The 25,487-nt window shown below is 39.5% G+C and overlaps 1 protein-coding gene across 3 annotated transcripts in view; it reads left to right on the top strand.

The window, feature by feature from the left end:
- Positions 1–25,487, top strand: part of si:ch211-154o6.3 (uncharacterized protein LOC563854 homolog) — a 31,730-nt gene that overhangs the window by 3,192 nt on the left and 3,051 nt on the right. For 2 of the 3 annotated variants that reach the window (XM_061776366.1, XM_061776364.1), the window contains exons 2-12: positions 7,334–7,440; positions 8,493–8,725; positions 10,183–10,306; positions 12,507–12,628; positions 14,339–14,425; positions 16,899–16,988; positions 17,317–17,405; positions 18,808–19,021; positions 20,752–20,874; positions 20,991–21,156; positions 25,311–25,396. In XM_061776366.1, the coding sequence (XP_061632350.1) occupies positions 7,427–7,440; positions 8,493–8,725; positions 10,183–10,306; positions 12,507–12,628; positions 14,339–14,425; positions 16,899–16,988; positions 17,317–17,405; positions 18,808–19,021; positions 20,752–20,874; positions 20,991–21,156; positions 25,311–25,396 (1,348 nt within the window). In that variant the 5' untranslated portion in view covers positions 7,334–7,426. The remainder of the gene's footprint in view (positions 1–7,333; positions 7,441–8,492; positions 8,726–10,182; positions 10,307–12,506; positions 12,629–14,338; positions 14,426–16,898; positions 16,989–17,316; positions 17,406–18,807; positions 19,022–20,751; positions 20,875–20,990; positions 21,157–25,310; positions 25,397–25,487) is intronic. The other variant, XM_061776365.1, reaches the window with a different exon arrangement.

Consider the following 25,487-nt stretch of genomic DNA (forward strand, 5'->3'; position numbering starts at 1 on the left):
ACTTCTCAAGCACAAGTGGCCAGTATTGGTCAACAACAGATATGCAATTCCTGCAAAGTGGCGAGACTACTACAGTGAATGTACGAATAATGTATAATTGGCCTGACAGAGATGTGACAACAGTCACAAGACCAAATTGGCAGCATGTTACAATGGAATTGTCAGTCAACTGTTTAAGAAGTTAATGGCAAGAGGGAAGAAGCTGTTGTAATGTCTGCTAGTTTTAGTTTGCATTGTTTGATAGCGCCAACCTGAGGGAAGGAGCTGTAAGAGCTGGTGACAAGGATGTGGAGGGTCCAAGAAGATTATGCATGCTCTTGTCTTAGTTCTGGCAGCGTGCAAGTCCTTAAGGGTGGGGGTACCGCCAATCTCTTCAGCAGTTTCGATTGTCCGTTGCAATTGGAGTTTGTCCTTTTTTATAGCAGCACCAAACCAGACTGTGATGGAAGAACACAGGACTGATTCGATGACCGCTGTGTAGAACTGCCCCAGCAGCTCCTGGGGCAGGCCGTGCTTCCTCAGAAGCCGCAGGAAGTACATCCTCTGCTAGGCCTTTTTGAGGATGGAGTTGATGTTGATCTCCCACTTCAGGTCCTGAGAGACTGTAATTCCAAGGAACTTGAAGGTCTCGATGGTGGACACAGGGCAGTTGGACAGCGTGTGGGGCAGCTGTGATGAAGGATGCTTCCTGAAGTCCACAATCATCTCTACAGTCTTGAGCGTGTTCAGCTCCAGGTTGTGTCGACCGGACCACAGCTCCAGCCGCTCCACTTCCTGTCGATACGCAGACTCGTCACCGTCTTTGATGAGGCCGATGACTGTAGTGTCGCCTGCAAACTTCAGGAGTTTGATAGCTGGGTGCGTTGAGGTGCAGTCGTTCGTGTAGAGCGAGAAGAGCAGCGGAGAGAGGATGCATCCTTGGGGAGCCCCGGTGCTGATGGTGCGTGTGGATGAGGTGGTGTCCCTAAGCCTCACCTGCTGTGCGCTGAGCTGGAGAAGTTTGGAGGAGAGGAATTCAGGGATGATGGTAATGAACACAGAGCTAAAGCCCACGAACAGGATCCTCGCATAGGTCCCCGCGCCGTCGAGGTGTTCTAGGATGAAGTACAGTCCCATGTTGACGCCGTCATCCACAGACCTGTTTGCTCGGTAGGCAAACTGCAGGGGGTGCAGCAGGGAAGCTGTGATGCTGTTGAGGTGGTCCAGCTGAGGTGGTCCAGCAGGAGGCGTTCAAAGGACTTCATGACCACAGATGTCACGGCGACAGGCCTGTAGTCATTCAGACCCGAGATTGCAGGTTTTTTGGGGAATGGGATGCTTGTGGAGTGTTTGAAACAGGGTGGTACTTAACACAGTTCCAGAAATCTATTGAAGATTTGTGTGACGACTGGGGCGAGCTGGTCCGCGTAAATTTTGAGGCAGGATGGGGACACAAGGTCTGGGCCCGCCGCTTTGTTGATCTTTTGTTGTTAGAAGATACGTCTCACATCCTGTTCGTGGATGGTCAATGCAGGAGGGGGAGTCAGATGTATGATGGTGGTCAGGGGTGCGGCTGGGTGGGTGTGGGGTGTGAAAGTGTACGCCAATAACTGGAAGTTGTTTGATGCATGGTGCCGCGTTCACGGGCCTGTTGCAGTCCACTGCCCGGTTTCCGAATGCTGATGGTTCAGGTGTGACCCTCTGGCCTAATGCCTCTTTCCTCCCCAAGGTGTTGTTACGTGCAGGTGTCGCCCAACCAATCCAGTTGGCATGTTTTAACTCTGGTTCTGTTGTTGAAGATCTGTGCCCTGTGTACACTATAGAGGCCTATGCAAAGATCACTAAAGCAGTGCGGAAATCAGACACCGTTTTTCTGTGTTATGCGGGGCCCCGTATAGGTCTGGTTCTTTCTAAGCAACGCCTTGCTCAATGGGTCGTTGCAGCTATCGCACAGGCTTATGTGTCCCAGGGCTGGCCGCTGTTTTTGGGGGTCCTGTCACTCTACCAGGAGCCTCTCAACCTCCTGGGCTGCCACGTCAGGAGATCCGCTGGCAGATATCTGTACGGCTGCCTCTTGGACAATGTCCTCTACATTTGCTGGATTCTATGGGGTGAACGTGGCAGTCTCCCATCCACTTGATAAGTTTTTACGTCACCATTGCTCTACCTGAGGTGGGTCTCCATGGTGGTCTGTGGATTCCTCGTGACTTTGCTGTTACACGTCATCTAGTGCTTGAGGCACCACCTCTGGCAGTCAGGAGGGATGAAATAGGACGTAATGTAACTACGGTTCTATGAATCCTGAAAGACCGCCAGAGTTTCCGGTCCCTCGTGATCCTCATATGTTCGCGAGAAGATTAAGGGACTTGGCTTCCAGTGCCATGTGCTTATATATGCCAAGGCGCTGCACCGGGAGGTCACGTGACTTTGTTGTTATTCAAATCTCGACCTGCACATGCGCTAGAGGGATCATCCAGTGCTTGAAGCACCACCTCTGGCCGTCATCCAGGATTCATAGAACCGTAGAATACGTAACTTTCGTATTTCTGTACTTTGCTTTTAGGTGTTCTTTGTTTCTTATTTTTCAAAGCTTTTGAATATACTTTTAATCATGTAAAGCAAATTGAGTTACCTTGTGTATGCAATGCACTATGTAAATAAAGCTGGCTTGCCTTTAAATGGTGGCAGGTGTGTTCCGACTCTCATTTAACATGGTTTTGAATTTGATTGGTTTATTCTGAACACAGCCACATCCCAGTTATAAGAGGGTGTACAACCACATTATCTGTGTTGTTTTTATTTACCTCCCCTCCCAAAAAGCTTTCTATTTTTTTCCAATCGAGTTGTGCATGTTTTAGGTAAAATAAATGGTGGGAAAAGTTTTGAAATAATTTATCTCTGTTTGATTTTTGTGCGGCGGCACGGTGGCCGACTGGTTAGAGCGTCAGCCTCACAGTTCTGAGGTGCGGGGTTCAATCCCCGTCCCCGCCTGTGTGGAGTTTGCATGTTCTCCCCGTGCCTGCGTGGGTTTTCTCCGGGCACTCCGGTTTCCTCCCACATCCCAAAAACATGCATTAATTGGAGACTCTAAATTGCCCGTAGGCATGACTGTGAGTGCGAATGGTTGTTTGTTTCTATGTGCCCTGCGATTGGCTGGCAACCAGTTCAGGGTGTACCCTGCCTCCTGCCCGATGACAGCTGGGATAGGCTCCAGCATGCCCGCGACCCTAGTGAGGAGAAGCGGCTCAGAAAATGGATGGATGGATGGATGATTTTTGTGCATCACAAAAACGTTTGAACAGGGGTGTGTAGACTTTTTATACCCACTTTAATATATATAATATGAGTTATGTATGTACCCTTGCAACCTTTCTCAAAGCTCCTAATGGCAAGTCAGATCATAGAGATTCAGTTGTGGTCTGCAGCGTGGGGTCATTGATCTGCTTTCACTTGACACTTTTGTGCAGCTTGTTTTTTTGCAACACTTCAAAATATATTGCTTTTTTCAAAGACACTATACTGTATGTAGTGTTGTTTCAAAACATACTTAATGAGGACTCCACGCAGAGCATTCTTACACATAAAAAAAAATACCATTGTAGAAAGCACAACTTCTTAAAACTTTTGCTGTTAAAAACTTTTAATTAATAAACAGTTTTTAAACTATTGCTATTAGAGCTTTGAAAGTTAAAGATTATGCAACTATGCATCATTATTTTAAATAAACTATAATTAACATCATGTTTATATTGTATGTATATATTTCAGATAGATTACTGAAATGTTTTTTATTTAATTAAAAAAGAAAAGTATATAATGTATTAATATTACGAGTGTGTATATTACACATATCATATATAACCCTAACCCTAAAAGGTCTACACCCCTGTTCAAATGCCAGGTTTTTGTGATATAAAAAATAAGACCAAGATCAAAACTTTGGCCACCATTAATATTAATGTGACCTATAACTTGTACAACTCAATTGAAAAAAAAACCTTTAGAAAGGGTAAGTAAAAATAAACAACTGTGATGACGTGGTTGCACAAGTGTGTTCAGAACTAACCAATCAAACTCATGTTAAACAGGGGTCCACAAAGATCTGCCACCGTTTAAAGGTTTAAAGTGCCTTTAATTAACCCCAAATAAAGTTTAGCTGTTCTAGTAGGCAGTAGACTGCGGGTGTGTGTATAGACAGCATATATACAGTGTATACAGTACTTCCACGCATATGTGTGCGTATAGTATGTACTGTATATACTGTATTTACAGTATCTGCATGCAAAATATAGAGTACACATAGTTTTAAGTACTTATTTTATATATTAAATAAATATGTCTAAAATCAAATACATTAACATGTTGTATTACATTAATATAGTTTCTTTTTAATACATAGATACTGGGGTAATTTGATCTTGCACTACTACTACTATACAACATGGCGCCTAACCTTGTGGTCGCCTCGGTTATGTGGTCTGTAGTACTGTCTACGTTTTTGTGTTTTTCGTTCATCTTTGGAGACATTACGCGACTCACTTACAAAATGAACAAGCTTCATCTTCTCACAAAGACCAGAAAAGACATCAGGCGTTCCGCTGCCCTGTGCTTCATGGAGACATGGCTTTCTGAACATGCCCCCAATGGCGCCGTAATGCTTCCGGGCTTCCGACTACAGCGGGCAGACTGTGTCACGGAGTTATGGGGAAAAACAAAAGGCGGCGGGATATGCTTCTATAGCAACAAAAAATGGTGTACCGACATGACGGAGCAAAGCACACACTGTAGCCCGGACTTGGAGTCGCTGTTTTTGAACTGTAAGTCATTCTACTCGCCGTGCAAGTTCGCCTCTTTTATATTCGCGGGTGTCTACATTCATCCTCAAGCTAACACGAATGCCACACTGCTAACACTCGCTGAACAAGTAAACGAATGTGCAAAAAAGTACCCAGATTCACCACTCACTATTCTTGGGGACTTTAACAAAGCTAAACTCAACCACAAACTCCCTAAATACAAGCAGCACATTGACTGTCCTACCAGTGAAAACAACATTCTAGAACACTGCTGTACGACGCTAAATGAAGCATACCGTGCTATCCCCTGTGCAGCTATGGGCTTGTATGATCACTGCTTAATTCACGTAATACCAACATACAGGCAAAAACTTAAATGTGCGAAGCCTATGATAGAAACAGTGAAGAAGTGGACCAATGAAACAAAGATAGAACTTCAAAGCTGTTTAGACTGCACATACTGGAGTGTCATTGAAACTTCAACTGGCAGCCTGGATGAATATCCGGACACTGTTACATCCTATATCAGTTTCTTTGAAGATGTGTGTGTTCCAACAAAGTCATTTCGCACGGTCAATAACAACAAGCCGTGGTTCACTGCTAAACTTAAGCAACTTCGCCAGGCTAAAGAGGACGCCTATCGAAGCGGGGATAGAGCCCTGTATAATTGCGGTAGAAACCATCTGATTAAATAAATTAACATCGCAAAGAGAAATTATACAGTAAAGATAGAAAAACAGTTTACCGCTGACGAGTCTTAATCAGTCTGGCGTGGATTACAATCGCTAACCAACTACAGGCGACCAACACCCCCCAAGCAGAGAACAATAAAGGGCTAGCTGACAACTTGAACACCTTTTACTGCTGATAAAAAAAAAAAAAAAAAAAAAAAAAACACTGCCTCATTTGGACAATTGTCAAAAAAAAAAAAAAAAACTCATAGGTATTACCGCATTACTGGTAAGCTTTTATTGTTCAGGGACACTCCGTACTGTGTTTTTATGTCTCAAAAGTATTTTCTGTCAAATGGCTGTCTGTTGTCGTACTAGATCGGCTCCAACTACCGGAGACGAATTGCTTGTGTGTTTTTGACATACTTGGCAAATAAAGATGATTCTGAATCTAATGCACTTTTGCACTATATATTATTATACAGTATTTATTTAACATTGATTTGGTAGGCACTCAGGAGTTAGGACAGGGCATCCTAATATTTTAGTTATCAACATGAAATATTAGAAACACCTTTCAGTGCGATTTAGTGCAGTTCTAATCCATTGCAAACTGCAGCTTGCCATAATATATGGGTCATTTTTATAGGCAGTTATTATCCATCTAAAGGTCACAATTGTTTCTAAGAAAAAAATATTCTAAAGTAATAGTTTTCAAACTTTTAATGCCAAAATATCTTTACCTTTAGGTGTCTGAAATGAAGTTTCATGATTTGCAACATGTTTTCTGAAATTGCTAATTACAGTTTTAGATAGAGATGATTTTTCTCCTATTGCTTAACATACCTTTTCAATGAAAACAAATACAAATGCATCTTAGTGTTTTCAGAGTTCCTTTTTTTGGGTTCTTTTACAAACGGTCACTCCAACTGTCTTTTACCATTAATGCCACTGGAGAGAGCCTCATGTTGTTGCAATACACCAGAGGTAATCTATGACCTGAAGTGTTTGGGATGAGGCAGCCATTTTGCAAAAATAAATGGTGGTATTTCTGAGATATGAATGAATATATATCAATTTGTGAAAGTGTCAAAACTATTGCACATCTTTACCGTTATTACGATTGTAGAAAAGACAAGAGTGTAATGGGTTTATTGAGTAGTAAGAATCATTTATGCACTTGTATCTGCAGAGTTTGAGAGGCAACACGTAAATTGTGGAACTCTCCCGATTTTTATGAAGCTGTTTGTCTTTACCATTATTGAAGAAATGTATTTTAGTGGGTTAACACCATTTGCTCTGTCAATAAGGGTTGCCTTTACTATGTACGAATGCCTGAAATTTTAATTCATCAATAACATTTTGAAAATAGGACTTTAAGCATGGCTGCTTCAGCAAGGGAGACATTTACCCATATATAAACAAGGTGGCATAAAACAATTGCTAAATTATAAAAATATATTATAAATGTAATAAAGGTGTCTTTACCATTATTGATCAGAATATATGAAAAGGACCCATATAATCTTTTTGAAAACATACTTTTTAATACAGCTCTTGTATTCATGATCTTATGCCGGTGTACTTAATGAAGGGGCCCGACGAGTGCAGCTCTACTCGTGACACGAACCTGTGTCAGCTGACCGTTTTCTTTACGTAATAGACAGAGTGCGCCTCTAACTCAGCAAAGAGACACTTAATGCAAAGTCGCCCGCCTTAATTCGAACACAATAAAACTCAAGACAGCCAGACAGTCTCGCACTTTGCTTGTTGATGTGATATTAAATGAAGACGGGAGGAATATATCACTCGTGTGTATAAACAACCTGTGGATGCGCTCGCTTGCTTTACACCCAATGTCTCTGCATCTTGTGTTGTCTCTCTCAGATCTCCAAAAAGGAGGAGCTGCGGTGCAGATTGGCAGAGCTTCAGCTGCAGCTCTGTGGCCTGCAGCGAACTCCTGGGATTCGAGAGGCAGACATGAAAAGAGCAGGGTAAGGAAGCGAGAGGCAGGAAGGGCCAGATGGAAAGAGGCGTAATTAGTCCAAACATTGACGTGGAAACTTTTGATCTTGTGTTGTGTGTGTGTGTGTGTGTGTGTGTGTGTGTGTGTGTGTGTGTGTGTGTGTGTGTGTGTGAGAGAGAGAGAGATTACAAATAGTGGAGGTCAAACACTGCCTTTAAGAACACAAGTGAACTTTCTCCTGCTCAATATGTGCCGCATTCATTACTATGAAAGCCCCCCGAGGCAGATAAATGAGGTAATGTTTGGTTATTAACATCAAACTGAATTAACGCACAGTTGGTGTTCATTTGATCGGAGGAGACACAACAGGTACGCTTGCTCAGTGCAACGTAGCATCCGTTAGCTCAGTGTTTTCCAACCTTTATTGAGCAGAGGCACATAGAGTTTTTATATTTTCAAAATCTCATCTGCAAAACCCCCAAACAAAAATGTCACAAAAACTATGTACACATTGGTACTTTGACTTACGAGCCTACAGTAATTCGTTCCATGACCAAACTCGCAACATAATTTACAATAATAAATTGAAATGCCATACTGTAAATCCGTTCCAGCCCCCTCCATTATTTGCTTAAAACTCACATATTCCCTTTTTTTGTTCAAAAGTAATAACAGTATTGCTTTGGTGGCATTTGGTGCAAAGGAACAGTTGAAATGAGTTGAGGCACTTCATTTAGACAAAACTAGTCCTTCGCCGACATCTTGTGGCATCTAGGCAGTATTTACAGTATTAATATTTGCATGTTTTTCTAAGTCTTACCACACATTTTACTTTAAATGTAGCCTGTAACACTGTACTTGACTGATACCACCATGCAGTAGATGTATTCGCCGCAACACCGTTTGCACAGCAGACATGGTATCTTGTAAGCTCAAATCTATGTTGACGTTGAGGGAGAAAGAGCGCATTCCACAGCAAAACCTGCTAAACATTTCAGCAATGACTTGAAAAGACACTGACAGTGCCTCTTCTATCCTCCATGCTCATTCATTCAGCCCTTTTTTTGTGCACTGGCACAGGGAGGACACCCCCGAGGACCTTCCATCGCAAGCGCCCCCGTCCTCCAAGATCCTGAGGGGCCCCGAGGAGACGAGGCCAAGGCTGCCTGCCACACAGAGGGCGACAGGAGGGTCAGCGGAGACGGCTTGGTGCCAAAGGGCACAGAATGTCAGGGCGATGTCACATCACGGACGAGGCAATTCTGAAGAGTGTCCGGATCGCGATGACAGGGGGCAGCAACCAGCACAAGAAGGTAGGCTGAATGAAACCCAAGCCAGTGGCCTGATTAGCATCGAAAAGGGACTAAAGATGGATTTACACTGCATGGTTCAAATGGCACAACTGCAATTTTTTGGCTCTCAAGTAACAGCACACAACTGTGGAACGTAGATCATGTGGAGCAGTTCAGAATTATTTATCTAATAACATGACAAAACAAAAAGTAAACAAAAGACATCATACACACCAGAGATGCTTATCAATAAATGTATTAACGTGTGCATATCGCTAAAGATGTGTTTTGCTGGTTGAACTTGACTGTAACAAGTTTTGCTCTGACCAACCAATCAGAGGGTGGAAAATGCTGACGTCATCCGGGTCTGCCGTCTGGCCCTGTAACAGTCCCACTGGTGCCTTGAGATACGAATGACCCGATTTACTTGTTTTTCAAGATATGAGCTGCAAATGTTTTGCTTTGATTTGCGAGCAACAATTTGAGATATGAGCTCTGTATGGTGGCAGTGAAATTTACTCACTTCACTTTACAACAAGCAGCAGTTTGGCAGATAATGAACAATTCTTAGAAAAGAGGCTTCAAGCTGTTTATTGCATCCCAAGTTGAAGTTTACGGTCAAACTAAACATAACACAAAGAGAATTACACATTGTGCGTTTAAAAAAAACAAAAAAACATCACTTTGCCTGAAGAAAAATATAAATAATTTAGTTTACTGCTAATAAACAATGCAAAACGCCATAGACGGGCTAACGAATAGCATCAGTTTTGTTGTGGTGTTATCACCCTTTAACCAATGAAAATTTGAAAACAAACGGTTGAGCGGCACATGCAGACAGAAAATATAACAATGCCTGCAGGCATATAGTGCAGTTTACTGAGTCAGTTGTGAAAATAATCTTCGTGTGTGTTTTGTATGTCTGTATTATACTGCCCGCAGGTGGTCATGGTGTACACACCTGAAGTAGCAGAACAATGCCAAGTGACTTGAAGCAAAAACTGTGGCAAAATTGTTTATTCCTTACATTTTGTTTAGTGATGTCACTACTGTATGTTTTTATCAAGTACAATATTATAGAGTGCTATTTTTCTAATTTAAAAACATATTACAGTTTTTTGTTTTGTTTTTGGGAAGGGGGGTGGATGGGTGGTGGGGCTGGATTGGAACGATAGTACTTCCATTCATTTCAATTGGGAAAGATGACTTGAGGTACGAGTGTTTTGTGTTAAGAGCGTGGTCGTGGAACAGATTACAATAAACTTGTATCTCAAGGCACCACTGTGTAGTTCAAATTGCATTCGCCAGCACTACTGATTCGGGGCAGATTAGATTGACATGGCAGCAGAGGCTGAAATCTGATTGGACAAAATGTTTTGGTCCGTCAGAAATAATCAGATATAGGCATTAATTGGAATTGGGCACATGGACATGAAGGGCAAATCCAGCCTACAGTGAATGTATTCGTTTTCATTTAGATGCGGCGCTGACATCCCTGAAAACATGTTGGCAGAAGGCAAAGTTTCGCTTGAGGCTATTGGAAGGTCACAATGACATCATCACTTGTGTGCTGGTTGTTGACAGCCTGGTGGTTTCTGGCAGGTAAAGAAACATAAACTAGAAAAAAATAGCCAGTATGAGAAATATGATGGCACAATATAGCACAACAGAAATGATAAATAACCAAAGTTGTTGCTTGTTGTAAAAAAGCAAATCGTATTCATACCATGCTCATCATGATTTACCAGTGTCAGTAGAAAATGAGCGTTATTCTTATATAAAGGCTGATTTTCCATATAGGCGGCACGGTAGACGACAGGTTACCACATGCCTCACAGTTCTGAGGATCGGGGTTCAAATCCCGGCCTCGACTGTGTGGAGTTTGCATGTTGCTAAAAGATGCATAATGATGTTCATACATTTATTTCAAAATGATGCATATTAATGACAATAAGGGCAAAACTAAAACAAATATATATATTTTTACAAGAGTATAGTCCACTTATTCTATAGAGCAAGTTTCAATTTCACGTTAAGTTTAAAAAAAATAAAATAAAATAAAATAAATATAGGGAAAGAAAAAAAAAATCTTAATTTTATGAGAATGAAGTCATCATTTTATAAGTTTTAAGTCATTTTATTTTTCATAATTCATTTAAAGTCTTAATCTTAAGAAAAGATCTAAAAAAATTATAAGTTTCCTTATATTCCCAACTTTTTTTTATTTTACAAAAATAAAGGTGTAATATTATGAGGGAAATGTAGTATTACGAGTAAAAGTTTTCATTTATGAGAATATAGTTATTTAACATGAATAAATTTGCGATTAATGAAAAAAGTTTCACGATAAAATGTTTTTGATATTACTAGAAAGTTTTAATTTCGTGAGAATTAAAAAAAATCTGAATTCAATAAGAAAACAAATGACAAAAATTAAGGGAACAAAAAATTACAAGAATAAAATCAGAATTTTAGAAGATTAAAGACATTTTAAAGTCATAGCTTTTACTAGAATAAACACCGTAATTTAAAAAAAACAATCCTAATTTCTGTTACATTGCATGACTTTTATGTTTTTAATTTTACAAGAATAAAGAGGTAATACTACGATGGAAATGTAATATTACTAGAAAAAGTTTTTCTTGATCAGAATAATGTTATTTAACAGGATGTCTGTGTAGAGTCTCAGTGATCCAGGTCTTGGTAATCCGCCAAGGTTCAATCAAAGAAACTGGACTGTTCTTGTTTGAGAACTGAAGAAGCCGTTTGGATTGAAGGTGAAACGTCTTCAACAAACAAGAACAGTCCAGTTGCCGTGATTCAACCTTTGCGGATTATTTCTCAAGAATAAAGTCACGATTTACGAGAAATTTTACAAGAAAAAAGTCCTTAAACTATGAGAAAAGGTAAAAATCTGAAGACAAAAAGTAAATTCTATTTCAAGAATAGTCATAATTTTGAGAAAAAAGTCCTGATATTACTGACAAAAAAATCTGAATTCAATGTGGAAAAAGTTATTTCATAACGAGAATAAATAATTTTAAATTAGTCATTTTATTATGAAAACACTCGCGGAATAGTTCAATGACAGTAATATCATGTTACGAAAAGTAGTACTTTTACTCCAAAAAGTAATAACTTTATGAAAAATAGTTTTAATTATAAAAAGTTATATCAAAATTATAAAAGTAATTATACGCATATTATTAAAGATAACTGAATGATTTTACAAGCTTAGTCATTTTATTCCAAATAAAGTTAATAATTTAATGATTGTAACCTCATACTACAGGAAAAAAAAGTTAATTTGATGAAGAAAACGGTATTTTAAATTATTTTGTTGAAATTCAAATTTAAGTCATAAGGTAGTAATTTACTAGAAAGTTTTTAGTCACATTATTTTTTTTAAATGACTTTTCATAATTTATAGTAATTTAAATCATTTTAATCATTTCATAATGTTATGACATTATCGTAAAATAAAAATAAAAAATTCTTAAAACGTGTGCATTTCGCAGTGAAATGATCACTGAACAAAATGTTATCTGGTCTTAGCTTTGAAAGGTATTTGTGCCATTTGATCATCTATGAATTTGAGTAGTTCTGAGTGTGAGAATGAGTTTTGTGTTTCATGTATTATTCAACAGTTGTGTATGATCTATATTACATTGAATTAGGCTTAGTCTAACATTTGATACCCTCTGTCTCTTGTGTCTGTTCCTACCTACTCTGATCACTGGCCTCAGATCTCTTAACTTTTAACGCGTCCATTGATTTCATCTCTCTGTCCGCACCATTCAAGCCACGATACCACTGTCAAAGTGTGGCACGTTCCCACGGCAACAGAGCACAAGAACCTGGGAGGTCACACCGGCGGGGTCACTTGCCTGTCTGCCCCTCCTCCTGAGTACTGCAAGAAGTTGGGTGAGGATACAATGTTCCCGCGATAATACGATTCAAATCGTGTGTATTTTTGTTTAAGCAATCTTGTTTTTATAGGTTTTTACAGTATACAGTTAAGCTCCGCTTATTTGTTCTTCACCATTTGCAAATTCACATATTCTCAGAATTTTTTGGGGGGGATCCTATCCTGTTATTTGCTGAAAAACTCACCAATACTCTATTGTTTTTCTCAGGCCAAAGCACTAGTGCTACGAATCACCTCAACATTATTTGTAGAACAAACTAAAACATTATTGGTGTGCCATCATGTTGTGGTATCTTGGTGCGAAGGAACTATGTTGAAGTGAGTTCAGGAGCTTCATTCAGACAAAAATAGTGCTTTGCTGACTTGTGGCTCCAAGAAACTATGTTCAAGTGAGTTTAGTGGATTCATTTTGACAAGAGTAGTGAATTGCTGCCATCTAGTGGCATCTTGTGCTAATAACTATGTTTAAATGAGTTGAGGAGCTTAATTTAGACAAATGTAGTGCTTTACCGCCATCGTGTGGCATCTTGGTGCGAAGGAACTATATTGAAGTGAGTTCAGGAGCTTCATTCAGACAAAAGTAGTGCTTTGCTGACGAGTGTCATCTTAGGAACTATGTTAAAGTAGGTTGAGGAGATTAATTTAGGTGAAAGTAGAGCTTTGCCACCATCTTGTGGCATTTTGGTGCCAAGGAACTACAGAAAAAGTGTTTGCCCCCTTCCTCATTTCTCATTTTGCATGTTTGTCAAACTTAAATGTTTCCCATCATCAAAATGTTTTAATATTAGTCAAAGACAACACAAGTAAACTCAAAATGCAGTTTTTAAATGTTTTTTATTATTAAGGGAGGGGAAAAAAATCTAAACCTTCATGGCCCTGTGTGAAAAAGTGATTGCCCCCTAAACCTGATAACTGGTTGGGCCACCCTGAGCAGCAACAACTGCATTCAAGCATTTGCAATAACTTACAATGGGTCTCGTACAGTGCTGTGGAGGAATTTTGGCTCACTCATCTTTGCAGAATTGTTCTAATGCAGCCACATTGGAGGGTTTTCGAGCATGACCTACCTTTTTAAGGTCATGCCACAGCATCTCCATAGGATCTCACCCAGACACTCACGCAGACTCGCCAACCTCACGTGCCACCGCACCGGGCCCCGCCTCTTAAAGGCTCATGCATGTATAGTCCAAACACTACACTACATACAGTATTTTCTATATATTTTATCCTCACAATTATTTATTTTTTGGTTCAAATATGTTTTCAATATGTTTAACGCGTGTGACAGGGTAAAACGATCAGGTTTTTTTCTGCAGTGTGGTCTTTCTATATTAAAGAATGTCTCCTAATGCAGGTGTGTCTGGAAGTATCTCCTGTGATAAATGAGGGTTCAGTGTACACACACACGTGCACGGACGCGTGCGCGCACACACACACACAGTCATGCGTGTGTGCAGTGTGGTAATTATTTGAGGAGCACTTCATCACATCAGGTCCAGAGAGAAATAAGACTCTTGTGTCTGTCTCACTGACTGAGTGAGAACACTTGAACTCATGCTCTCAATATGTCTAGTCTATTACCTCCTTCTTCCCTGAGTGGTACTCCCAATAGAAGCATAAACAAAGCACTTATTTACAGTTATGTAATCTCCTCTTCCTCTTCCCCATCAACGCCCCTCTCCTCCTTCATTGCCCCCTCTCCACAGCCTGGTCGCTGTCGTTGTCAGACGACGAGAGGTTTATTTTGAGCGGCTCGGTGGACTGTAACGTCAAGATCTGGGCCCTGAGCATAGGTAAGTTTAAGACAGGAAGCGTACAAGATGGGTTTTTCATGGTCAAAAGCTGTGAAGGATACCATAACACATGATCTACATTGTAGTAAATAGTAGTTTTTCCTTGAGCGACCACGGGGACAGTTGCAGTCAATTCATGTTTTTCAGTCAGCCTTTTACCATATAGTACGTTAGCAATAGTAAGTTTTAGGGCCACAACAAAAAGAAGAAAAACTACAAGGATAGTTACAGAATTACAATAATAATAATAATAATATTACTAATCAAAAAATAAAACTATTAATATAAAATAAATATAATACTACAAGAAAAAGTCAGTATTTTATGAATATGTAGACTTAAAATAATTTTTTTGAAACAAGAAGTAAAAATATTCCAATAGAAATATGTCAGACTTTTTTTTTTTAATGAAGTTGCAATATCACAACTAAAAAGTCTGTGGTCTGAATTTTACAGAAGTAAATTTGAAAAAAAAATACTGTATATTATTACAAAGAATGATATAATTCTATTAAAAATAGTTGAAAAATGAATAAAAGCGTATTTTTATCATAGTCTTTTCGTTTCGGCTTGTCCCATTAGGGGTTGCCACAGCGTGTCATCCTTTTCCATGTAAGCCTATCTCCTGCATCCTCCTCTCTCACACCAACTGCCCTCATGTCTTCCCTCACTCCATCCTTCAACCTTCTCTTTGGTCTTCCTCGAGCTCTCTTGCCTGGCAGCTCCATCCTCATCATCCTTCTACCAATTTCTCACTGTCTCTCCTCTGGATGTGTCCAAACCATCGAAGTCTGCTCTCTCTAACTTTGTCTCCAAAACATCTAACCTTGGCTGTCCCAATGATGAGCTCATTTCTAATCCCATCCAACCTGGTCACTCCTAGAGAGAACTTCAACATCTTAATTTCAGACACCTCCACCTCTGCTTGCTGTTGTCTCTAATCCGTACATCATGGTTAGCCTCACCATTGTTAAACTTTGCCCTTCATCCTAGCAGAGACTCTTCTGTCACATAACATACGTGACACTTCCCTCCACCCGTTCCAACCTGCTGGGACCCTGTTTCTTTATCTTTATTTAATAAAATAATATTCTGGAAAACTAGTTTTAAAGATGCAAGAAGAGCTCACCATTTTAGGAGAACACAGTTGTACAATCCAGCCATCCATTGTCTGTACCGCTTTATCCTCACAAGGGTCGCGGGCGTGAAGGAGCCTATCCCATATAAAAAGAAAATATTTTATGAGGAAAAAAACATTCATAAAAATAAAATGAAATATGAGGAAAGCGTCATTTTATGAGAATTACATCACATTTCAGAGAATATTATTTTTCAAAGTTGTATTTATATATGGGAAAAGTTAATTCTGAGAATTGAAAGTATTAAAATAACAAAGTGTGAATTTAATGAAAATTAGAAAATTTTAATATATAAAATGTCAAAGTATAGTGAGAAAATGTTAAAATTCCTAGAAATGTGTTTTGGGATAAGAATAATGTCAAATTATATGAGAATAAAGTCAACATTGTTAGAAAAGTAATTTTCAAAATAAAGTTATTATAAAAGAGAGTCATTTTATTAGAATAAAGTCTTAATTTTACAAGAATTTCAGTTTTATGAATGTAAAATATTTCAATAAATGAAATTGTAATACTGTGAGGAACAAAAATGTCAGAATTTCAATTTTATGAGATTTAAGACGTAATAATAAATGAAATATCTGATTTCTGAATTGAAGTTGTAATTTTACGCAAAAAATGTGTGGTTTAATCAGAGTAAGGTTGTAATATCAGAATGGAGTTGCAATTTTTACAAGACAAGTTGTCATTTCAGGAAAAATAAAGCCCTAGTACGGTGATAGTCATGGACTTATGAAACCATGCTCATAATAACTAAAAACACTTGTATCTCAAATTATCTTTCATTCATTCATTTTCCATACCGCTTATCCTCACTACTATCTTTCCCCATTGAAATGAGTGGAAAGTCATTTATCCATTCTAGTCCCAAAGTGTGCTTCTGATGTGCGCGCTAGGCCACCAGGGGGCAGTAAAATACAGGTATGCAGACAAAAACAAAGAGTTTCACAACTACTGTACTGTGACTCAGTAAGCTGCAGTAATCATGTAATATTAATATAAAAGAACATTAGTGCACTCTATTTGGCTACAAATGAACCACAATTAACTAAATGTATTGTCGACTATGACTATACTATGTTTAGCTATTCCGCTAAAACACAAACGCACCCCTTAACATAATGCTAGGATTTACTCTTAACCTAAGCTAGCTGAACTGGTGCAAGTATTGCTTAAAATTGCCCTTGTGTGATGCTAGAAAATGTCTTTTATGTCTACGAGTGTGTGTTTGTGTGTGTGTACAAGCGAGCAGTGGTCCGTGTCCTGGCAATTAAGCCCATATTTCTCCCCTCCCGCCCCCTCATGCCGCATCTCCCCCCACCACTCCCACGCAGGCCAGTGTGTGAAGTCTCTGTACACGTTCAACTCTGTGACGGCGCTCTGCTTTGTGCCTGAGGGCGACGGCTACATCATCACAGGATCAGGTGTGTGTGTTGTATATTTGCGTGCGAGCGTGCAGATAGAACAAAGACATGTCAGTCAAAAGTCCACTGTGGACAAAAGAATGTGATATCTGGTTGGAGATATGCGATGAAATTGAATGTAATGGTTATGTATGAGCGCCCAGTGCACACGATCGGAGGAGATGTAGGCGCACAATTATTTAGGCCAGGTGGAGGGGCTCAGGTGTGGCAGCCGTCACGAACAGTAATGGCCACTGTGCACCTGTCACTGAGCATTAACCTTGCACTCTGTCAATCCCAAACCTACTCCCTCCACCCAAACCCACCCCAACCCACACCCCCATCGCAGACGGGGGCAAAGTTCAAGCCTGGAGCTGGCGCACTTTGGACAACTGCCAATCAATCAACGTGCACCAGGAAGCGGTCACCTCCATTCAGGTAAGTGACTTATTGCCATGGCGACAGACATGAAAATACCTTAATGACATCATGGAGACACAGGGTGTCTTTAAAGTCTTAAATTTTATTTTACAAGATATATCATACAGTGCAATGTTGCCTTGAGTTTAATTCATTCTGTCACCACACTCATTACTCAAACACTCTTACCTTAAATCATATTTCCCCTTTGAAATGAGTGGAAATGCAATCAATCCGTTACCGCCTCCAATAAAGAACACAAAAATGTTTGTGTTTTTGTATTTTTTCTTTTTTTTTTTTTTTTTTAGTTGCGTTGAGTTCACTGCCACCATACGGTGTTTGTATCTAAAATTTTTGCTCGGAAGTCAAAGCAAAACATCGGCAGAACGACGAATGGTAACTAAAAAAAATAAATTGGGTCATTCGTACCTCAAGGCACCACTGTAAATATAATATAGTATACTGTGTTCCCCTGCCTCACAATTTAAGTATTCACCTATTTGCAGATTTGTTATTTTATTTTTTTTTTAAGAGAGGACCTCTTATTTTCTGAAAAACTCGCCAAATCACTGTTATTGTGCACTTACTAAAACACCGCAAGATGCCACCACAGCTTTAATAGAAAGTAGTCCTTTGGTGCCATCTTGTGGCATCTTGGTGCCAAGGAACTGTTTTTTATTAAGTACTGTGATAATTTTTATCCCATATTATCCTTAGTGATAACATTTATCAAATTTTTTCATTGTAAATTTGATCATGGTCTTAAAAAGGTTTATCAAAAAAGAGTGTTAAATATGCTTTTCCAAAATTAATAGTACAAAATGTTTTTAAAATTTGGTAATATTTTGATATATTGATCATATTTACTCTTTGGTGGTTATATTTAGATTTTTTTTCTCATATCTTAGTTAAGCTAGTACTATTTCAAGGGGCTGTCTTTTTCCAAACAGTTTCGGTCCATCCTTTTTCTCAGGGGGATTTGTGAAAGAAACTCTTTTGTGTGGCTATCCACCTGCCATGTGAGGTTATTTTTAAGCTGCTTGCGGATGTGAAAAACATGAAAACAAATGTTACTCCCTCTTATGTAGCGTGAAGGAACAAATTTAAGAAAAGCCTTTTGAAAATCTAACCGCCACGTCTTAGCCGAGCCTGTTTGTTGCTTCCAAATGAGTATTTGTTGAAAGCCGGCCAATTGTACAGCAAAAGCCCTTTTTTATGAATATTGAATTCCAGAGCTGCGTTTCTTCAATTTTCAATCATACCAGTACGCCTGAGGCATTAAAGCATAACGCATAGCTGTCATTGTTTATCTCTTCTGGCGTACCATTCATTTCCAAATAATTGTCCCTCGAAAGCGTAAACATGTTCGTATATACAGTACACACACACACATCACCATGACAACCTGTCCTCTCCTCAGTCTCAGGGTCCACTAGTGTTCAGCGGCTCGTCCGACGGAGGGGTGTCTGTGTGGAAGAACCGCTGCACTGAGCGAGACCCCCTGAGGCTGCTCCATGGCTGGAGCGGTCAGGTGACGGGCTGTGGAGGGGGGCGACTGGCCCTCAGCCCCAGGGGGGACCAAGTGCTCCTTGCATATGGACGCGCATGGATCAAGATCCTGCACTGGATTACTGGTGAGCCTCTGTCGAGTTATAAAGTGGGATACATAACAATTTTATGAATTTTTACCAAGTTGTGATGTTAAAAAAGAAAAAAGTCAGAAATAAAGTTGTAAATTGCAGCAGGAAAGTTGCAATTTAATGAGAATAAAGTTGTAGTATTATGAAAAAAATCTTCACATTTCCTGTGACAATAAAGTTGGAAGTCAGTTTTGGAATTTTATGAGCGTAAAGTAGTTACAGAGGAAGAAAAAAAGTCTTTGTAATTGTTTGATTAATGAATTATATGAAAATAAAGTTAAGTGTCATAATTTACTGAGAATAAAGGTGTAATGAGAGTTTTATTATGAGAAAAAGGTTATAATGATGATAAAATCACAGGATGTGAAAAAAGCTAGAATTTTATAAGAACCAGGTTTTTATATTATGAGAAAAAAAGTTGTGATTTTTGATCTTCATGAGAATGAAGTAGTAATAGTAAAGAAATGAAAACAGAATTTTATAAAAGATAAAGATGTAATATGAGGAAAAAAATAGTAATAGTAATAGAAGAATAGTCAGAATTTTATGAGGATGAAATCGGAATATTGCGAGGAAAGAAGGGTGTAATCTTTTTAAAGAATAAAATAGTAATAGCACAGGACAAAAAAGTCAGAAATGTATGCTAATATTTATACTATTATGAGAGGAAAAGTTGGAATAGTAAAAGAAAACAGTCAGATTTCTTAGAATAATGTACTATTTTGGGGAAAATAGTGATATTAGATGAAAAAGTCATAATCTTATGAGATTAAAGTAATTATATTATGAGAAAAAGGTAATAATTTTATGAAAAATAAAGTCATACTATTATGAAGAAAAGTATTAATAGCACAAGAAAAAAGTCTGAATTCTATGCAAATAAAGGCCTCCTATTATGGTTAAAAAAGCAGTGAAAGTACAAGAAAAACGTCAGGAATTTAGGAAAATGTAATCACAATATTCTGAGGGAAAAAAAATGCATAATTACGAGGATAAAATAATAATAGTACAAGAAAAATCTGAAATTTATGAGGATAAAGTCATTATATAATGAATAAAAAAGTAATAATACAGTATAGTACAAAATATCAGTCAGAATTTTATAATAGACTATCCATCCATCCATCCATTTTCTGAGCCGTTTCTCCTCACTAGGGTCGCGGGCGTGCTGGAGCCTATCCCAGCTGTCATCGGGCATGAGGCGGGGTACACCCTGAACTGGTTGCCAGCCAATCGCAGGGCACATAGGAACAAACAACCATTCGCACTCACAGTCATGCCTACGGGCAATTTAGAGTCTCCAATTCATGCATGTTTTTTGGGATGTGGGAGGAAACCGGAGTGCCCGGAGAAAACCCACGCAGGCACGGGGAGAACATGCAAACTCCACACAGGCGGGGACGGGGATTGAACCCCGCACCTCAGAACTGTGAGGCTGACGCTCTAACCAGTCGTCACCGTGCCGCCTATAATAGACTAAAGTTGTTATTATGGCCCTAATATTCTAATACAAACAAATTCTTAAAGAAAATTTAATTTGTTTTCTGCAACTTATAAAATTGCTGTTCGGAGTTTACATTATGTAGGAGTAAGAGCGTTTTCCTGGCGGTTGGTTTTCTCCTCTAAAATGACAATTGTGAAAAAATACAAACAACAAAAAACATACGAGAGCCTGGAGCACCTGGGGCTTCATATTTCACCTAACATCTGTCCAATTACCACAGGAACAGTATCCAAACTGACCAATCACGGCAGCATCACTGGGGTAACAGATTGTGTCCACCAGACAGCCGGCCTCTTAATTGGCTCCTGCTACGACGTGACCAATGGCGAGAGCACACTGAATTGTGAGTCAGTCACAAAATCCCAACTACTTTTATACCCTCTCAAGCTCCATCCCTTTGTTTCTCTCTCTCTCTCTCTCTCTCTCTCTCTCTCTCTCTCTCTCTCTCTCTCTCTCTAGTGTTCTCCATGCCTCAGTGCCACTACCTGGCCTCTCTGACCTGGCCACGAGCCCCCAGAATGCTTTGCTTCGCAACGTGGACCACAGGGAGCGGTGACCACCGCTGGGTCAGCGGCGGGCGCGACCTTGTCGTGTGGGAGCAGCTCCCCAGCTCCGCGAAGCAGAGGTATGCTGCCGTCTTAAAAAACGGGGCTCGGTGCAGACTGGTCAATTATATTCCCTTATTTGCATACTAATTTTTTCAAATTCCATTTGTTAAATGGGATATTTTAATTGCTTATGCATATAAAAGGGTCTCTGGAGTGCCTGCACACAAGTGTGAAATTAAACAACTGAATACCTTTTTTGGTGAGCTCCACATCAGAAAATATTATGTGCAAAATTAAATAATAGCACATGCCCACAACAATTTTTTTCACCCATGACTGAGAGTCAAACCTCAGGTTACGAACTTAATTCGTACTGTAACCCGAAACGTTTGCAAACCGAGGTAATGCTTCCCATTTAAATGAATGAAAATCTAATTAATCTGTTCCTGCCCCCAAATGAATTTATACAGTGGAACCTCGATAAAACAGACCCCGATATAACATATATCGGATAAACCGGACCGTCAGGGCTGAACAATGTGTCCAAAAATAGTTTGGATTTTTCACTTAAAATGCTGTTGACAAAGTCTGTCAGGTCCAGAATTGCCCGTTGTTGTTTACTGGTGCTGTGGCGCAATGCAGGCAGAGAATCGCACTGACACGTTTCCGGGTCACAGATATACAATACAATATGACTAGATCCAGTTCCAAAAGATGTGCCTCCCGTGCCTACGTGGTGGCTGTGTTGAATGTGGAGCATTGATGTGGTGTGGTGATAATGGTTCTATCTATTGTCTATTGTGCATAGAGTGATGGCAGAGAGAGATTGCTATGAGGAATCTTTGGAGTCTGGAACATGCTATTTTTGGTATAGTGACAGTTTTTTTTGTTTTGTTTTGTCAAGCTGTTCACCTTTGGCAACCAATTTGTAACTAGGAAGCACACTTAATTCCTTGCGGCTCATGAAAGCATCTACGAAGAGTACTGTACCTCAACAATGTCACCATGACCAAACACACCGGCGTGGTAAGGTTTGGATAAAACGGTTTTGATAAAACGTGAAACTTTCAAACATTTTCAAGCTTTTTAAAAAAAAAAAATTCTAATACATTCGTACTGTACTGGCCATTTTAGGCCACGAAAAAAACCTACAAAACAATAATTTTGTACTGCACAGTAATATGGGTACATATGGCCCCCCCAAAAAAGTGCTTCCATGTAACGGACAATCGGCTATATCGGGCGACCCGCAGCCCCGATTAGTCCGTTCTATCGAGGTTCCACTGTACTTTTTATCAGTGTGTGATTAAATTTTATCAGTGAATCAAAAGTACGAATCCTGTCTTGGTGTTGGCCAATCAGAGGTAGAGTAGGGCGAGTTATCGTTACACACAATGGACATGGGAGTTTTTTTTGGACTTGATAAAATTTTAATTGTTGTGGTAACACCCGCCGCGCCTATCAGGTTTGCACCGTAGATGCACGCAACTCGGACAAAGGAAGTTAACTGTGTATTACATTCGCTAGCCTGCAAGCTAACGAGCTAAGGGCCGGAGCTAAAAAGCTCCATCGACCGCTGCGACATAGTTAAAACTTCAGCGCTCTGAGTTGTGTGTCTGTTCCCCACAAAACACTCACACACAGACAACTTTCCCACCATATGTGTGAGTGTTTGTGTAACTGTTTGTAAACCATAACCACAGCGGCACACGTTATCAAATATTCAGGCAGTAGTTGACTTCAGCGAACTCAGTTTTTTAGCATCAGTTGATTGCCATGTGAAGGTCTCACATCACAGTCCAGCAGCTTGAGGGCAGGCTGTGGTTTACAGTTTATGCATCCTTTATTTAACCAGGTAAAAGCTTAGAGATAAAATCTGGCAAGAGGCATCAGAAATTATACAGGCAGCAGAAATTATACAATACATAACACGACAACATTGATACAATAAATAAAAATAAAGACTAAAAAATACCAGTGACATTAAAATGTATGGCATCTGATTTAAAAACAGTGACAACACCCAAGTGCTTTCGAGTACATACATGTTTTTATTTTTTTATTTTATTCATTCAAATTTGGCAGGCTTTAAGACATTTGTGGGGCCTCTTTAGTGGGCTAATGACTCTATACCAGTGGTTAACCTGGGTGTTTGCCTCACCGAACCCCAGGGTGGTGTAAGGTTAAGAACCACTGGTATAAAGTCATTAACCCACTAAGTCGGGACTCAACGGAGGACTCAACACACATATATCCATAAAAGCCTTCTTACACTGCATTTTGAATGCCGTGTTCATGCCGTTCAAAATGCAACGCTGCGTCAAGGTGGGCGTTTACCATTGTGGCACTGCGCCTCAATTTGAAATGCTTTGTTCTTTTTTTAAACTATCTTTATTTAACATTTCAGCGATACACCTGAGTTGAATAGCATTGCTGTGGCGTCAGACAGCGCATCCAATAATAAAGAGAGCCCAAACATTTACTCTTACTTATGAACCCTTTTTGAGGATTGTAGAACTAACAAAGAAAAGGAACAGATTTTGTTGTGAATTTTCACAACCAAGTCCGTTCCTCTGACATGAGAGTGGCACTTACCAAGGGGAATCGCAACAGCAAAATTCACATTCACTTACAGTAAATCTTTTTTTTTTTTTTTTTTTTTTTTTTTTTTTTGTGAAATTCAGGTTTTGTTATTTTAAGATGCGTGGTTCATTTTGTGCAAGACCTGGATGACTGAGAATCTACACAGACAATAAAAGATATACCAAGAGCAATGGATAACACAAAATATTGTACCAATTGTACAAATAAAAATCTGGAATATAGCGGGACCGCGAAGCAACAACCGTCATATAGAGGAGGATTACTGTATGTGTACGCTGTGATGATAAGTTGCAGGGTCTCATTGTTTCTAGACATGTGAATCCTGGGACTCACCAGTGTAAAATGATCTATGCATTAAATAAACATGATAGCGGTTTATTGCTCATTAACTTTAACTAAGGAGGGAAAGGGGATGAGGACTACAGCTCCTCCATTAAAGAAGAGTATTCTTCCATAACAACATAAGGAAAATTCTGATTCAGGTGTTTTTTATTTTGTCCGTTTCTTTTTTAATTCATTGGTTGATTGAGGCACAAGAAACTGTTGTCTTTTTTTATTCCCTCAGTCACACTTTCACCAGCGAGTGGATTCTCATTTTTTTTCAGTCTAATAAAGAGAAGAAAAAAAAAAAAAGATACAGTGGCTACCTTTTTAGTTGCATTGTGTGATGCAGAGTCAATGACGGTTGCACAACACAAGAAGCACAGATCTTTCCGCTGATCTATGAGTTCTACCTTACTTTATCTTTAGTAGTTTCCCTTTTCTTAGGAGCCATTCTGACAGTTTAGCCCTTTGTTTAATTTGATTATGTTAACCATTAGTACTGTAGAGATTATTTTTGGATCAAAATAAAATGATTTTCTGACTTTTTACCACGTCAATCACCATCGCGGCAGCTATTAGACTTGTGATTGGATGATCGAGGGTGCGGGGGACTTCTGCCTCCAGCTTTTCTTTCACCTTACGCCGTGAAGCAGACAACTAGTTTACAGCAACGCGTTATGCACGGAGTCAATTATCATTGCACAGCAAGAGAAGACGCACAACATAGATCCTTCCGTTCATCCATACCAAGTGCATTTGCAAACCGAAAATAGGATTTTTGCTATTCCATGTCCAGCCTGGTCACTATCCCCTGCGAAAGCTGGGGTCCACTGTATAAATACGTTGCAGAAAAGGTGTTTGTTTGAACTGGTGCAAGTGCACTGCAACAGTGGTACCACCTCTGCTTCAATTTGAGCTAGGAAAAACCCTGCACAAACAGTCAGATTTCAACAATTCTTAATCCTTGGGCTAATTTGTTTAACTGGTGTAAAAATGGGCAGCATGGTGATGAGAGCTTAGCACTTCGGCATTACAGTTCTGAGGTTCTGGGTTTGAATCGCAACTCCGGAATTTGCATGTTCTCGTGCTTGCGTGGGTTTTTCGGCTTCCTCGCACATTCCAAACACTTACATGTTAGGTTCATTGAAGGCTCTAAATTGTCCATAGGGGTGAATGTGAGAGTTAAAGTACAATGTTCCCCTGCTATATTGCATTTTATTTAATTTTTTTTAAATAATTTGTGTGTGTGTGTGTTTAATGGAGTTTTACAGTATATTTATTTACTGCAATGCCCTTGCAACAGGGGGGACATCACAGTGAAGAGAGACATCCGGTTAGAATTGCCACTAGAGTCCGAGGGGGACACGGAAGACGACGAGGAGACTGACGGTAAAAAAGACGCACAATTCTCCCGTTTTCATTTACCGCCTCACAAATTACAGTGTTAATTTTAGACTACGTGTATCGTGACAAATTCCTG

This window comes from Phyllopteryx taeniolatus, chromosome 6 (genome assembly GCF_024500385.1).
Source record: "Phyllopteryx taeniolatus isolate TA_2022b chromosome 6, UOR_Ptae_1.2, whole genome shotgun sequence".
Lineage (NCBI taxonomy): Eukaryota > Metazoa > Chordata > Actinopteri > Syngnathiformes > Syngnathidae > Phyllopteryx > Phyllopteryx taeniolatus.